This window comes from Pleurodeles waltl, chromosome 3_1 (genome assembly GCF_031143425.1).
Source record: "Pleurodeles waltl isolate 20211129_DDA chromosome 3_1, aPleWal1.hap1.20221129, whole genome shotgun sequence".
Taxonomy (NCBI): domain Eukaryota; kingdom Metazoa; phylum Chordata; class Amphibia; order Caudata; family Salamandridae; genus Pleurodeles; species Pleurodeles waltl.
Window position 1 is genome coordinate 15,885,065 of NC_090440.1, and position 15,443 is coordinate 15,900,507.

Consider the following 15,443-nt stretch of genomic DNA (forward strand, 5'->3'; position numbering starts at 1 on the left):
ACAGTTTGTAAAGCGCTCAATTGCCCCAAGGTGTCTAGGCGCTAGCGTCCATTAATGATGTTAGAAAACAATCCAGCATAGATATTAAAAGAGGATGTGCTAGAGGGGCAGAGCCTGTGAGAAGAGCCAAGTTTTAAGTTGCTTCCTAAAATGCAGATGGGTATGTGGAGCTTTAAGAGGCAAAGGCAACTTATTCCACAGTTTAATGGTGACAAAAGAAAGAATTTCTGCTTTCCTGATTTGAGTCATTACCATTGATTTAGTGGAAGTAGAACGAAGGGGTCTTCTGCGGATATCCCAGCGGAATTTCTTTCTCAAACAGAATGAGCCAGAATCGTAAAGGCCTTTGTGTACCAAGCAGAGCACCTTAATAGCAACTCTTTTTCTGACTGGAAACCAGCATAGTGCCTCAATAGTTTGGGAGACCTTGGGATCTTCATGAGAAGGCGAATAGCTGCATTTTGAAGTATTTACAGTTTATTCATCTGCTTTTGTTGTATGCCCACATAAAGGGCTTTACAGTAGTCCATCCTGGACCTGGAGAGCACTAATGCTGTGATTACTCTTTTTTGTAAATCAAATGGGATGAACGGAGGGATCTTTTTCAGTGTTCAAGAGGTAAAGGTAGGTCAATGTAATTTTATTGATCTGTTTTGAGAATGTGAGATCTGTGTAAAAAATCATCCCCAGATTTCAGATTTTAGTGGCTGGAAGGGGAAGAGGGCCAAGCTTTTGTGGCCACCATGTAGGATTCCAAAAAGTTGTTACCTTTCCAAAAAGGAGGACATCTGTCTTCTCAGAGTTTAGTTTGAGACAATTGTTTCCCGTCCAGCCTACTATCTCACACATACACTTGCTAAAACATTTGGAAACCTGCGTGGGATCGCCTGAGATTGAGACTACAATTTGTGTATCAGCTGCATAAGAAACAGTAGAAAATCCAAAGGATCTGATCAATTTGGCCAGTTGTACCACTTGTATATTAAAAAGAGCCAGGGTCAAGGAGGATCCCCCAGAGACAGCACATGGTAAAGTGAAGGATACGGATGTAAAATCTCCAAAAGTTACAATTCTCTATTTGAGATAAATGATATAAAAAGTTGAAGAGACGTTCCTCCAACACCACGCTTTCAAGTCATTCAATAAGCACAGAGTGGAAAGGGTATTGAATGCGGCCGAAAGATCCAGCAGAATTGCTGCCACTTTCCTCCGCTGTCCATAATCAATCTGATCTCTTTACGTGCTGCGACTAGCACCGACTCAACCCCACGGCGCATTATCTAAAATCTTATTGTCCAAAAAGGATGAGAGTTCAGAGTTGACATGATTTTCCAGGATCTTCACTGTAAAGGGAAACCGGGAAATGGGTCTGTAGTTTTTGACCTCATTGGGATCAAGTGAGGGTTTTTTCATTAAGGGAAGAATGGAAGCTTTCTACCAACCAGTCCGGAAGATCACAGCTTTTATGATCGCATTTAAAAGTTTAGTAAGATGAGCCGAGACTGTACGAGTTACTACCTGCAGAATATTTAGCAGACCGGGATCTGAAGGAGAACCTGATTTAGTGGCATCAATATTTTCTCCTCATTAAGCAGAGGGAACTCGTGAAGGGTAGAATGTAAAATCTGTGAGCCATCCAAACTATTGCCCATGGTTTTTGTGTTCTGGCTGGGATTACATTTGCAGTATATTTCCTTTACCTTTTCTTGGAAAGATGTTATTTTATTACACATAGTTTAATGGGGTACCAAAGTGTTTGGGGGTATTAGGACTGGGAAGAAATGTCATTGCTTTATATAGTTCCTTAGCTGAGTGTTTAGCCAGATTAATAAATCTAAATATTTCACAGTTAAAATGAACTATAATTAAACTGTTGTATCCTGGGATGTTTTGTATGTATTTGGTTCTCTCTGCCTCACAGTAGCTTTTCCTCCACACACATGCTTGACGTCTGCATTTCTATTTATTTTTATTTAAAAGGTTTGAGATCTGCAGAGAACCAGGGGGCCCTAGGTTTGTTTTTGCTGTGTTGATCCAGTCCTTGTAATTGGTGGAAGCTACATTTAGGTTAAGTTTCTATACTAGGATTTAACCACTTCCTCAAATCCAGATAGATTAGCTAAGAGGTGGTTTCGTGGCAATTTCAATAATTCTTAATATCTCCTCCAAAAAAGGCACTGATCTCCTGGGGGAACAGAGAATGACTGACCCAGATCAAGAGCGAACTCTCCAGAACACAAACTCTTAGATCAGTGGTTTTTAGCCTGGGGTCCACTGACCCCTAGGGGTCCTAGATGCCTCTTTGGGGGGCCACAACTGTTCAGAGAATTAAATATTATTATAAGATCAATAAGGTAGGTGTACTTAAAAAGGCAAAACTGAAAGTTTTAAAACAACATGTATATGTGTAGGAATTTGAATTTGGTGCTAAACGTTAAGGGGGTGTATGCTTAGCTTGATGTGTGGGAGCAGCAAAGGTACAACAAAGAGCCTGGAATGGACATTTCATGGTTGTAATTGAAGCACTGATGAGCTCCAACAAAACGACCATACTGTACGGGCAGGAAAGAGAAGTGACAAGCAAGCCTAGCACATCATTTCATCTTTTAGAAATTAAACAAGATTTTGAAAAGCGCAAATCTTCCCATTTTAAATTTTAACTTTTCAAAATATTTTTGTTTGTGAATTAAATAACAATGTTATCATGTATATTTCGATTATGTAAACTTGTTTTGAAGTTCAGTACTAGAAACTGCACAGTCCAGGGGTCCTTAGCTCCCAGCAGTGATTCAACAGGGGTCCAAATAAGTCAAAATTGAGAACAGCTGCAGAGTAAAAGCACTTGGAGTGAATGGTCCAAAAACATTGCTTATAAAAAAAATAATGAATAACCACACATTCAACTGTACAACTCTAAAAACAAAAAACATGGTGCCACAGCAATAGTCTGTGTGGTTACCAGAACAAGTTACTTACCTCATCTTTCTAGATGACTCTAACCACAGATTTCTCACCTATTAAATTCCATCCCTATCCCCTAGTCCATCGAGGCGTCGGACTGGATCCAGAAATGTTCAAAGCAGTTGCTGTCATGAGCCGATTGGTGGTGCCACTAGCTCCTCAGCAACATCGCAACATCGCACCATCCCAGGACGTGATGACATTGAACCAAACTCTTAAGCGTGTTCAGGAGTGAGTGCAGACAGACAGACTAACTTTTTAGAACCCTAAAAAAGCTTTTTAGAACCCTAAAATTCCACTCAACAGAGCAGCTATGAGGAAAACAGATGAGGAATTTCTGATGGATACTTCTAGCCCGAGACTACTCACCTTTTCAACAGATGTCAATGCAATGCCTCTTAAAAGGTGCAAGACCAGAGGAGTGAACTTGCACAAGTAAGTGTTGCAGGACTGACTGAACCAAATGGCCCTCCTTGCGGACTTGGCTGTCAAGCCAGTAATGCCTGGTGAAGGTGTGAACAGATACCCATATCGCAGCCTGGCAGATGTTCTATATAGCAACACTTCTCAACAAAGTCGTAGTTGTGACCTTGGCTCTAGTAGAATGAGCCTGAAGGCCATTTGGGCGTCCTTTTTAGCCAGTTGTAGTAGGTTTTAATACACAAGACAATCACCAACACAAAGTTCAATTTTGGACCACCCTGTCCTTTTATGTACCAGCAAAGCCAATATCTCCTCTGAGAGCCTTAGAGTGCTTAGTTTAGAAGTGGAGAACTCTTCTAGGGTCAAGCCTTTGAAGTTTTTCCTACACAGAAGGCAGACAGAGTGTTGGACTGTCCAATGTTGACGGGCAATATCACCCACTTTTGGCAGAAAGGAGGTGCAAGAACGCTGCACCAATTTGTCCAGTATGAAGATGGAATATAGAGGTGTAGGAAGCTGGCCTAGTGTGTGGTGGGTACCTATGGTACTTACACCTCATACCAGGTCCTGGTACACCCTGTTAGTGAGGTGTAGGCAGTGCCTAGAAGCCAGGCTCTCTAGAGGTAGCTGTGGATGAGCAGCCAAGGCTTATCCAGGAGACATGCAATACCACTGTTGTCACACATCACTAACACACATGAAAGTAAACACTCAGTGTTACAAATATAAAGGTACTTTATTTTAGTGACAAATACCAAAAAGTACTAGAGAGGGACCCCTTCAATAGGAGGTAAGTAACACACTAGATATGTACACTAGTAATCAGAAATAGGCATAAAAAGTGATAGAAAACAGTGCAAATAGCAATAGACAATAGTGACCCCAAGGGTAGCCCAAACCATATACTAAACCAAAAATAAAATGATAATGCAGTCCCCCCACCTAGGTAAGTGGAATGTATAGAGGGGAGCTGGGGGAACTAAGAAACCCCAAAGGTAAGTACCACAATACCTCCCCCGCCCCAAAGACCAGGAAGAAAGGAGTAAGTTACTGAATTTTCCACAAACCACCCAAAAGGACGAAAAAGAAGATAATGCAACACCCAGACATGACTGCAAGAAACCAGCACTGGATTCCTGAAGGGGAAGACCTGTGGAAGAAGGGACCAAGTCCAGAAGTCACAGGAGTGTCCGGTGGGGGCAGGAGCCCGTTGGCTAGGTGACCAATCCCCCTTTCAGGGCTATTTAGGGTCTCTCTCTTGGGTGGGGTCCTCAGATTCGGCCAGGAAACTGGAACTGAGTTTGTGGGGGCACCTCTGCTAGTGCAGGGGTGCCCTCACACACACACACACACACACACACAGGTACCTCCACCCTACTCTCTGGGCTACGAGGGCCTACCATAGGGGTGACTTACAGTGACCTGGTGAGGTGACCTGTAGTGAGAAGGTGAATGCTCACTAAGATTGTTCACTATTAAAACCATATTCCTCATTGCAGTGGCATAATACATCCTGCAGCCCTTGGGGATCCCCTGGTAACCCAATGCCTTGGGTACCATATACTAGGGACTTACATGGGGGCACCAGTATGCCAAATGTGGGGTGTATGGGGTTTAAGTAACCAAGTTTAAAGGGAGAGAGCATAATCACTGGGGTCCTGGTTAGCAGGATCCCAGTGAACACAATCAAACACACTGACAACAGGCAGAAAATGGGGGTAACGATGCCAAGAAAGAGGGCACTTTCCTATATGAGGTTACACTGACAGCACCTGCAGCTCATTTACAGGATGCACAGAAGTAACTGCAATGAGGAATACGGTTTTAATGGTGAACAATCTTGAGGACTGGGACATACTAAAGAGCACTGGAGGGAACCTATATTTGAGCACCTTTAAAACAAACCTAACACAACAAGGGACTTCAATAATGAAGCTTGGTCACGCAAACTTAGTAAACCTTTAAGGGTGCTCACTGCAAAGCAATGCTTGGCCAGATGCAAAACAAACATCAAAACATCTACAGATTTTGCCTGGGGAAGGTCACCTTGATGGTCTCTAGATCAGGCTATGAACTTCACTCTGTGACCAGATTAAAGATTTGATAGATGGGCGCCCAGGCACAACGGTGAGATACACGAATTCCGCAAACAGATCAAACCAGCTCAGTTGCTGAGATAAGAGTCCTCCCAAATAGGCAGGAGTAAAAGACAGCAGATTGCTAGGACACCTTTTTAACAGATTCTTATGGCACAATCCAGGGCTACAAGAATGATCTAACTCCTGTCTATTCTGACCTTCAGAATTCATGGCAGAAATGCATGCAGGAGACCAGACTCCCACTGCAGGTGGCATGTCTCTCTTAGGAAGCCTCTTGGCAGAAACTCCCATGCACAGTAATCATGCTACCGTGCAGTCTTGGCTGTAGCAAAAAATACCTAGCCAGGGTACGCCTCACCGGGCGAAGAAGCCTTCAGTAACATGAGGGTGAAGGCGCAATTTGTGGTCCACCAGATGCCGTCTACTGAATGACTCAAAGCTCCAACAACCCTCAGAAGCATCAGTTCTGGAACCCAGGAGTAAGCCCTACACATTGGGTTCATAACCTGAATATCTGGGACTCACTTGGAGGGGTTGGTAAGGTTTTGCATGCCATCATATCCAGGAAGGCCCTTGTGAAAGGGGTGCCCTGCCCTATGTAGGCTGCAGCTAGGACTTCAGATTTCTTTTTAATGGAAAAGCGTAGTTTTCATAAGGGTGACCGCTGTCTGCAGGTGGTCTGCTATTGTGCAATAGCGTGCCTTCAGCAGCCAGCCATTGATATATAGCAACACATGTATTCCAACCTGCAAAAATGGGCTGGAACCATTGCCATCATATTAGCAAACAACTTAAGGGCGGAGGTAAGGCCGAATAACAAATTAGTGAACTACAAGTGTTCAGACCCCACCAGAATCTGAAGGAAGCTTAGGTGCGAATGCATGAAGGGTACAAGAAGGTACAGGTCTTGCAAGTCAAAGGCCACCATCCATTTTCCTGAATCGAGGATGGAAAGAACCTGGGTCAGGGTCAACATCTTGAAATTGTTATTCTGAAAGGTGTTCAGAAGTCAAAGGTCTAAAATTAACCTGATCCCTCTGTCCTCTTTGGGAATCAAAATATAGCAGGAGTAACACACCCTGCCTTTCTCCACCTCCAGGACCCTCTCCAGGGCCACGTTTGCAAGCAGAAACTGAACTTCCTGATGCAGAATGGAGGTATGATCTGCTGAAGTCCAAACAAGATGCAGCAGAACATGAGGGGGGCGGGTGTGAAGGAAAGCACAGAACCATCTGCATCACCCACCAGTCTGATGTTATGACACGACAGCTGGGAAGGAAACAATACTGATCCTAGCAGGCCACTGTGACCATGGAAACGGAATCAAGGTGTGCTGGCGGCAGCAGGGGAAAAGGCCTGCTGTCCACAGTGCTGCCCAACGCCGCTGCTCTGTTAAGCCACAAAAGGGCTGTGGTGGCTGTTGCAAGGGTTGCCGCTGAAGAAGGTGAGGCTCAGGAGTATTCTCTGAATTTCCGGTACTGCTGATGGAACTGACAGTCCAGAGAGAATAAACTTGAAGGAAAAGCAGTAGTATACTTTTCGTTAAAGAACTGCAGTGCAGTCAGCTTTTCAATAACAAGCCTTGAACCGTCAAACGGTAAATCCATATGGGTTTCCTGCAAGTCACCGGAAAGTGCAAATGGCCGGTGCCTAAGTCGTCAGGACAGAGTCTGGTGCTGCCGATGGAAGTTTAGGGCAGCTCCGGTAAAAGCGTAGAAAGAGGCCCAATGTGGTCAGTCACCACCAAGGGGTTGTTTCGGGTAGACATTGTCCCTAGCAAACTGTCTGCAAAACAAGTTATCTTCCAAACAGACAAAAAGCTAGGATGGGAGCCCCAGATCCTGATGTTAAGTCACAGGGGTAGCAACTTTATACAGTTCCATTTCATTACATTTAAGAGCCAATGGCACCACCTATCAACATGCGGGAGTAACTGCTTTGAATAGTTCTGGAACCAGTCTAGCGCCTTGAGAGGAAAAAAAATCAAGCATGGGAGTATGCAGACTAAGTATGCAGGAAAGACATGTAAATACATATGCCTTTTGTCGTATTGGCTATAGCTTTAACAAATTTTTTTGTTAACTTTCAAAAGCACCTGATCATCTCAGAAAGAGAATGGCAGGAAATAAACACAAGTAGTATCCTTGGCAGCAGTAAAGCTACTCAGAAGCATGACCCTATACATGCCTGTGCTAAAGCACAAGGGACCTCCATGTTACTTACCTTCAGTAATGCTTTTTTTCCGGAAAGAGTCTGTATCTAACTGCAGATTTCTCACCTTAGAATATACCCCGGCCCCAGACTGGATCTGGAAAACCTTGAACAGCACCTCTGTGCAACATCGGTTTCCTTTGTGACTATTTTCACATAACTTCTGAATGGTTTGTGACCAATGTGCTAAATCTAATGGGATCTTTTAGGTGAAAAACCCAGGTCACAGAACGGGTAAGATGGGACCGTCGGTGACGAATCTGCAGTTAGTAAGAGTCTTCACCACAAAAAGAGTTACCGAAGGTAAGTAACTTGTGTTTCTCAGCGATATCTAACAGCAGATTCCTCACCTTAGAATAAGTATCAAAGCAATATCTCCCCGGAGAGGGGTCAGAAAACTGGCTTAAAAGCACATGATTCTGGAGAACCAAATGGGCAAAATGTCCGCCTTGAAGGACCGGACTGTCCAAGCAGTAGTGTTTCGTGAATGTGTGGCATGACTTCATGTAGCAGCTTGACATGTCCAGTAGTAGGGGTCTTGGCTCTGGTGGAATGAGTTGTCAAGCTGACTGGAAGTTGCTTCTTAGCCAGCGCATAGCACATTTAATGCAGAGTGCAATCCATCGAGAGATGGTCTATTTTTGCACTGCCTTGCTTGTTTTGCTCCAGCGAATCCAATTAACAGCTGATCACACACCCAATATTCTTTGGTGTGAGCAATGTAAAATGAGAAGGCTCTTTTTGGGCCCAAAAGATTGATTCTCTATCTCATCTTCCTTGAATGGATGCAGTGAAGCACAAAATGTCTGCAGCATAATGTTTTGGCTGACAAGGATTGGGGAGTGGGGGTCGCCACCTTCGGCAGAAAGGGGATAGAAGTCTGCAGAACCAGTTTGTCTGGATAGAAGCTGGTGTATAGGGGGGTTAACAGAAAGAGCTTGAAGCTCACCCACTCTCCTTGCTGATATAATGGCCACTAAGAAGTCTGTCGTTAGTGTCAGAACCTCAAAGGGCAGCTGGGCATGGGTTAGAAGGGAGAACACAGAAGAAATGTTGAGACCAAATTAAGGTTCCCCTTGGGCACAACAGAAGAGGTAGGTGGGAACAATGCTGTAAGCCCTTAAAAGAAGTGTCACAACATTGGAGTTAAAGAGAAAGGGCAAATCCGACAATATAAAAAAAGCAGGAATGGCAGACAGTGCCCACGGCAAGGCCCTGTCGGGCTAAAGACAACACAGACGGCAGCACTTCTGACAGAAAGGCACCAAGCCACAAACTTGTCTGAATGGCAGGCATATACATTATATATTGTGGGATGCCTTGCTGCCAGAATAACACTGCAGATTTCAGAAGGAAGAGTGAAGACACTGAACTGTCACTGCTCATTCCCCAAGAGTGAAGGTGCACAGTGTGCAGGTTCGGATGCATGACCCTGCCCTGTTGCTGCGACAGGAGATTCTCCCAAAGGGGCATCGTAACCAGAGGACAAATGCTCATGCCCTAGAGTCCTGGATATCATACTCTCCATGCCCCATCTGGGGCCATGGATGAGTTGGAACCAGTTGGTTCTGATCTTCTTGAGAACTCGGGGCAGGAGTGGTATTGTTGGAAAACCGTACAGGAGTCCCATTCAAAACAGAATGTGTCTACATTCTGAATCTCTCCTTTTCTAGGAAGGCATTGATAGAGCAAAGAGCTAGGATAGGATGGAGGCCTGCAATTCTTTTGTGGCACCAAAAAGTAGCTGGAATAGCAACAACAACCTACTTCTGATGCAGATACCATCTTGATGGCTACTTTGTCCAAAAGAGCCTGCACCTCCTGACATAGCAAGCAGAGGTGGCCCTCCATCAGACGATCTGAAACAGGTGGCAGAGTTGTGGGGTTTCCAGAAATGGAAGGGAGTAATTCCTTTTGGCAATTTGAAGCACCCACTTGTCCGATGTTATCGCTTGCCATGTGGGCAGGAGGCTGCAGCAGCTGGAGGAGTGGGGAATTGGACTGCACGCTGGCTGAGTTCCACATCCTCTGTGGGAGCCATGTCCACGGGCACGACAAGGCTGGGAAACCTGATCACTTTGGGGGTATGGCTGGTATTGCAGACACAGCGGAGAGCCCCAACCATAGCCATGGAAGGCAAGAAACGAGGAGTGTGCGTGGTGTGGTGCCAGGGAGGATCCCAATGACCTGGTCGTGACTCAACTATCCTTAAAGAGCTCGAGAGCTGTATGGACCTTATTGCCGAACAGGTGATAGATATTAAAGGGCATGACCATCAAAGATGATTGGACATCCCCCGAGATGCCAGTTGATCTCAGCCAGGCGTGGTGGCGAAGTGCCAATGTGGCAGCAACGGCCATGCCCAGGGAGTCGGTGGTATCCAATCTACACCAGATGGTGAACTTTACTGCATCCCAGCCATCAAGAATGGCCTGATTTAAGTACGGTACAGACCTCCTCCTAGACCATCGGCAGCACCTGTACAACTGTGTCCCTTGAGGTTTGGGCCTACCATCCCAAGAGGCATTTGTGTTCACCGACCGCAATACTAGGCTGGTGAAAGAGAAAATTCCCTACCCGAAGGTTTAGAGTCTATTGGATTCCCTGTCCAGAGAGGTAGTAGGGAACGCAAAGGGGGTTGTGAGTGGCAGCCGAGGTCTGCACCACCAGGCTTTCGGGGTTGGGTGCTGAGTGAGGAAAGCCAGGTCTCCAAGAGCAATCATCCTGTTCACTAGAATACCTGTGCAGGGCTTGGCAAAGCCTCCAGAGGATATTCAGGACGGCTTCATTGAAGGGAAGCAGGTGCTCCACAGAGGATAGCCCCCTTTGAAGCACCTCTCTCACAATATTGGTCTTGAATGGAAGGAGCTGCAGGTCGAGGAGCTCTGCTGCCTTCCTCACCCCCATGGCGGAGGATGTGTTTTCTTCTGTAGTAGGTCCCGGAGGTGAGACCAGGCCAGAATCTGGAGACGTGTCCAGTCCACTGGCTTCTTCCAGCTGCTCATACCACTTGTCCTCATGGTAGGAGAGGGTCAGTTCATCACGAGTCATGGAACTAGTAGCCATTTTCATAGCCATCCCCAAAATCCAAGTCCGTTCTGAGTCTGCCAAGGGACATGGGCACTATGTACGAACAGGATGGTTGACCTGGTCAGGTCAGCGCTAGAGTCGACACTGAATGACGCACAGGCAGTGCTGTCTCTCGCAGTTAGACAGGAGGGTGGGCTCTGCATCATGGGGATGTCAGCAAAGTCAGATGTGGCATCAGGAGGATAACTCCGGTGTAGGTCTCGGTACCCGACTCAGTCTGGATCCGGGGGTGGACCCAGAGGGCCCCAGCTAGCATTGGAAGCGGGCTAGCTGGCAGTATCCAAGCTGGAGCACCTCTCGTGGCTCCATGGGGCCCCTGGGCACACAGAGGGAGTAGGTGACCTAAAGATGGGAGTGCATGGCCTGATAGAACTCCGTAAGTTGGACGGGGTCACTCCAGCTCCAGGGAATTGAGGGAGGTGCGGTGCAGACCCAGCCTCTAGCTCCACAGGGGGAGTCCGGGAGCGGGGCATAGAAGCACACGATAAAGAGGAGGGGAAGTTGAAGAATGCTTTGACTTGTGTTTGGTCTTCCTGGACTTAACTTCAATGATGACAACTTCGATTTGGAAGACAACCAATCATGAGACCAACTCCATGAGCGGGCCCAAATCTCCCTTAGGACCGAGAAAGTTGCAGTACTTCCTTTGTCACTAGGGGTCATTGCTCGCTCCCGGATCGCCTTCAGGTGCATCGACTTATAGTCGGCTCAGGCAGCAAAGATAAGCGAAGCGGGGATCAGAAAAAGATGTGTCTGTGCCATTCACCATGAAGTGTGAAACCCATAGGCTTGTTTGGGGGACATAGCCATAGAACAAAAGGAGTCAACAAAAGGTTGAAAAAGTGGTCAAAAAGCGACTGAGGTAGTTCTCCGGATCCACGCTGTTAGGGAAGGAAGAACAGAACTGATGTCGGCACGCTGGGGAGGCACCGATATAGGCACCATGCACGTCACTTCCAACACAGATGACATGGATGTTGAGCTGCAGAAGGCACATACTGGTGCATAGCGCTACTGCTCAAGATTTTACTGATACAATCTGATGCCTGTGGAATATTCTAAGGTGAGGAATCTGTGATTAGAAGTCTCGCCCAGAAAAATCAAGTTGCTATCCTTGCAAAGCAACAGACTGCAAAGCAGCAGGTAACCTGTGAAGAACATGGCACATGATTTTTCACCTATGTGCGTGTTTTTTGTGTAGATTATCTCTTGTGCACACACACCACACAGTGGAGTAAGCAATATTCGCACCAGCATGTCGAAGTTTGGAAGGGAGTCTAAACGAATGCAGTGCAAGCACAAACGTTTGAGACAAAATTTCAGACTAATGAAAGTAGAAACAGAAATCTGTGTTCAAAATATCAAGCTTATTGATTTAAAGTATAATCCCCCCACTTCCTCACAGTACCAGAGTGCATTCTAAGTGGGTCTACTAAGACAGGACAGTATCCCAGAGGACTGGGTGAGATTCTATGTTGGGAGGAGAGTTTCCTGAAGTAGACATGGCAAGGTTTAATGAAATGGCTGCAAGGCTACATGTTGGGAGTAACGACAGTGAAATATGCAAAGCTGTCAACCATTCTACCATGAAATCAAGAAAGTAAAAAGACAGGAACAGTGTGTGGCTGTTCCCACTAGCTCTCTTCAATGAAGTATGTATGAAAGATTGTGGATTACCACGGTCTGGTTCATCACGTGACAGGAAATGCGTCATGCAGGGATATGTCTATAAGCTCTTGCGCAAACCTCTCCTTGTTGTTACAGGGATACTTGGGCAGGAAGTGTAAGGGTAAGGGGCCTGAAAATATGTAATCTGTGGGACAGGGGCTTTAGGAGGGTAGGAGATGGAAGGGCAATTCCCTGCTCTTTCCTAACTTGTAGTTGGAGACATTGAGGAAGTGGGAAGATGGCTTGAGGAATGTGCAAAATATTCCCAGGAGTGTGTCTAGATCTCCACAGGACTATCGCTCCTGGGGTACACTAATGAAAAGTAGTCATGGAGGCCTCTTATCATGTTCCTTCTCATGTGCAATTTCAGGACAGCACACAATGGATGTTTGAATGAAGTGGATGATGTTATACTAGATCTCTTCAACTATAGTTTGGAGGTGCCTACTTAGGTGGATGGGGCGTTGTGTGCTGCTATGCTACCCTCCCTCACTTGTAGATGCAAGCTGAAGATGCTTGGGTGGTGCAATTCTTTGTCTTTCCTCACCTGTAATTACATGGGTATACGAGAAGGGAGGAGGGGGCTGTTCCTCTCGCCTTTCCTCACCTGTAGTTGCAGGGATGCATGGGCACGGTGCTGGGAAAAGGCCGCTCCACAAAGTGATCAATAATTATCCCCGTGATTGGCTGGGTCCTCTCAAACTGCCTGCAAGGCAACAAGTACACCAGGTTATTTGCAGGTCCAGGCCAGCCTCATCTGGCACTTAGTCCCATCACCCACACCCTTAAACAACCTGCTGGGTGGATAGACCCAGACTTCTCCTGCTCAGGGACAGGGACCTTCCACAAATAAACTAGTGGCCTTTGACTAGATGCAACAACACACACAAAGCTGCGCAGCTACCTGGTGCATCAAACTATACAAATGGCAAACATAAAACTTGAGAACTTCTGGAAGAACCGGACATGATGCTTTGTGTCAGGAGCGTCTGAACTTCAATGCTGCCGTCTGAATTACTGATGGGTAGGTGGGGGGCTTGAGGTATTGGGGTGGCGGATCATGGGCTTCTGGAGACTGACGGGAAACTGATTTTGAGTGATTGTGACTTTAGGCTGCAATGTGTAATGCTTACTGTCATTGTTCGCTTTATTTGCAATATAAAGATCTTTAAGAAAAAATAAAAAATTAAATTAAAAAAAAAAAAAACTTGAGAAGCTCAGTTCCACTCATACCTATGAACCAGTGCAAGAAGTCCCTGGACTAGCAGCCGGAGAGGGTGAAAAAGAGCAGACACTCGGAGCCAACAGCGCGCACTGGAGCACTTCTCCTACAAGATCTATACGGCACCAGGAGTAACAAGCGCACAGAGCTGGAATGGAAAGGACAAAGCGCAGAGAAGCCAAGGTTTCAGATGCAAATGCTGTGACGGTGGCCTGGACGTAGTCACTGATGAGCTTGAGGTGTTCTAGAGGCGCTGTTTTTTTACCTCTAAAAAATAACAATCATACACTAATAACCTATGGCGACTGCTCAGCCTGTGTTGATAGAGCCAGCACCTAGGATAACCCAGCATGAATTCAGCAGGGTGTCCTAACAAGACATTCGGGGAAATACAGGGTAAATTTATTCTCTCGTCCATCCTATGCCTGTCGGTAATGTAAAACCTAGGAGGCAAGAAATGACGTTATCTGAGCGTACGTATAAAACAAGGGCCTGGGGGCTGTATGGCAGGCAAATAAGTCTGCATGAGGGTCACAAATGGTGAAAATACAATTCCTGCAAATGGCAACAGACGGCCCCAACTGGTACTTTCTTGTAGGTGGTATTTAAATCAATTAATTGCAGGGAGGCTGCCTCTTGGCGCTACTCAACCCTCTCCCACTTTAGCGATCAATGGCAGTCTCAGTATTCAACAATCACCATGAAGGTTCACACCCACCCACTAGCAGGGCTGGTAACTCAGCGGAGACGAAAAAGTGCTGGGGATAAAGTGACCCAAAGGGAGTGGTGCTAGGAAAAACCATAGCACAGTCCAAAACAAGAGGTATGGAAGTGGTGCTACACTAACTGACAACTGCAGCCCCACGTTCAGAAAGCACAGCTAGGCACAAACAACCTTGGAACGGTTCAAAGAATGAGACAAGTTATAAGTAGAGCATAGATCTCTACCATGGTGGAGCCAGGCCAATTAAAGTGCTTTTCTAGGGACTCAAAGGGGATCTTAAATGCATTTATGGATCCACAGGGCTGCTGGAAGCTGAGCAGAGGCAGAACAGGGCTCAGGGTTTAGGGAAGAGTGTATCTAATGCAGTGGGGTACCTAATGGTGGGGTGCAGTGGGCATAGTGAAGTGATGAACAGAATCATCTGGTGCCTTTCAAATGTAACTTAAGTGAAGAGAGTACAAATGTAAGCATACCACTTAAAAGAGCAAATCTGGCTGCACCTGCTTTTGAAATGGAGAGAGCAAGTGCGTGGCTGTGTAGGGCTCTGGAAAGCACTCATCCTTCCCTATGCGGATTCCATGACAAGTCAATGTACAGTTGGCGTAGGGTTGTGAGTATCCCCAAGTGAGCATTACAGCCACGCATGTTCACTACTAGGCCTCCCTGTTAAATGCTTTGAGACTCCTCAGCAAGGTTCAGAGGTTGAGGTCCTATGATTATTCGGTTATTGTATCTCTTCCTCGAAGCCCCCCGTTTAGGTTATAAATGTTAATCATTTAGAAGTGAATGTGCTTGTTTAAAATATAATTTACATTTATTATAGGCCATGTTTCTGTGCAAAGCGATAATAAGTGTGCTTGTATATATTCAGAGTATTCATTAAAAAACAGCTGAAGAAAGATTCGTGGAAAGCTGATAATGAGGGGTCTAGTTTACTGTTGACAGAACAGTCTTTCACAAGGAAAATAAAAATAAGCACATCAGCCTCCTTTCTACTAATCGTTTATTCTAAAAAGGTTCAACACCACCTAAATAATGTTATAAA

General features: G+C 45.8%; 1 protein-coding gene across 7 annotated transcripts in view; it reads right to left on the reverse strand.

Annotated features, from left to right (window-relative positions):
- ATG13 (autophagy related 13) overlaps positions 1 to 15,443 on the reverse strand; it is a 401,206-nt gene that overhangs the window by 173,539 nt on the left and 212,224 nt on the right. For 4 of the 7 annotated variants that reach the window (XM_069221704.1, XM_069221701.1, XM_069221703.1 and 1 more), the window contains exon 9: positions 13,060 to 13,158. The exons of the other annotated variants lie outside the window; for them this stretch is intronic. In XM_069221704.1, the coding sequence (XP_069077805.1) occupies positions 13,060 to 13,158 (99 nt within the window). The remainder of the gene's footprint in view (positions 1 to 13,059; positions 13,159 to 15,443) is intronic. 7 annotated transcript variants of the gene reach the window in all.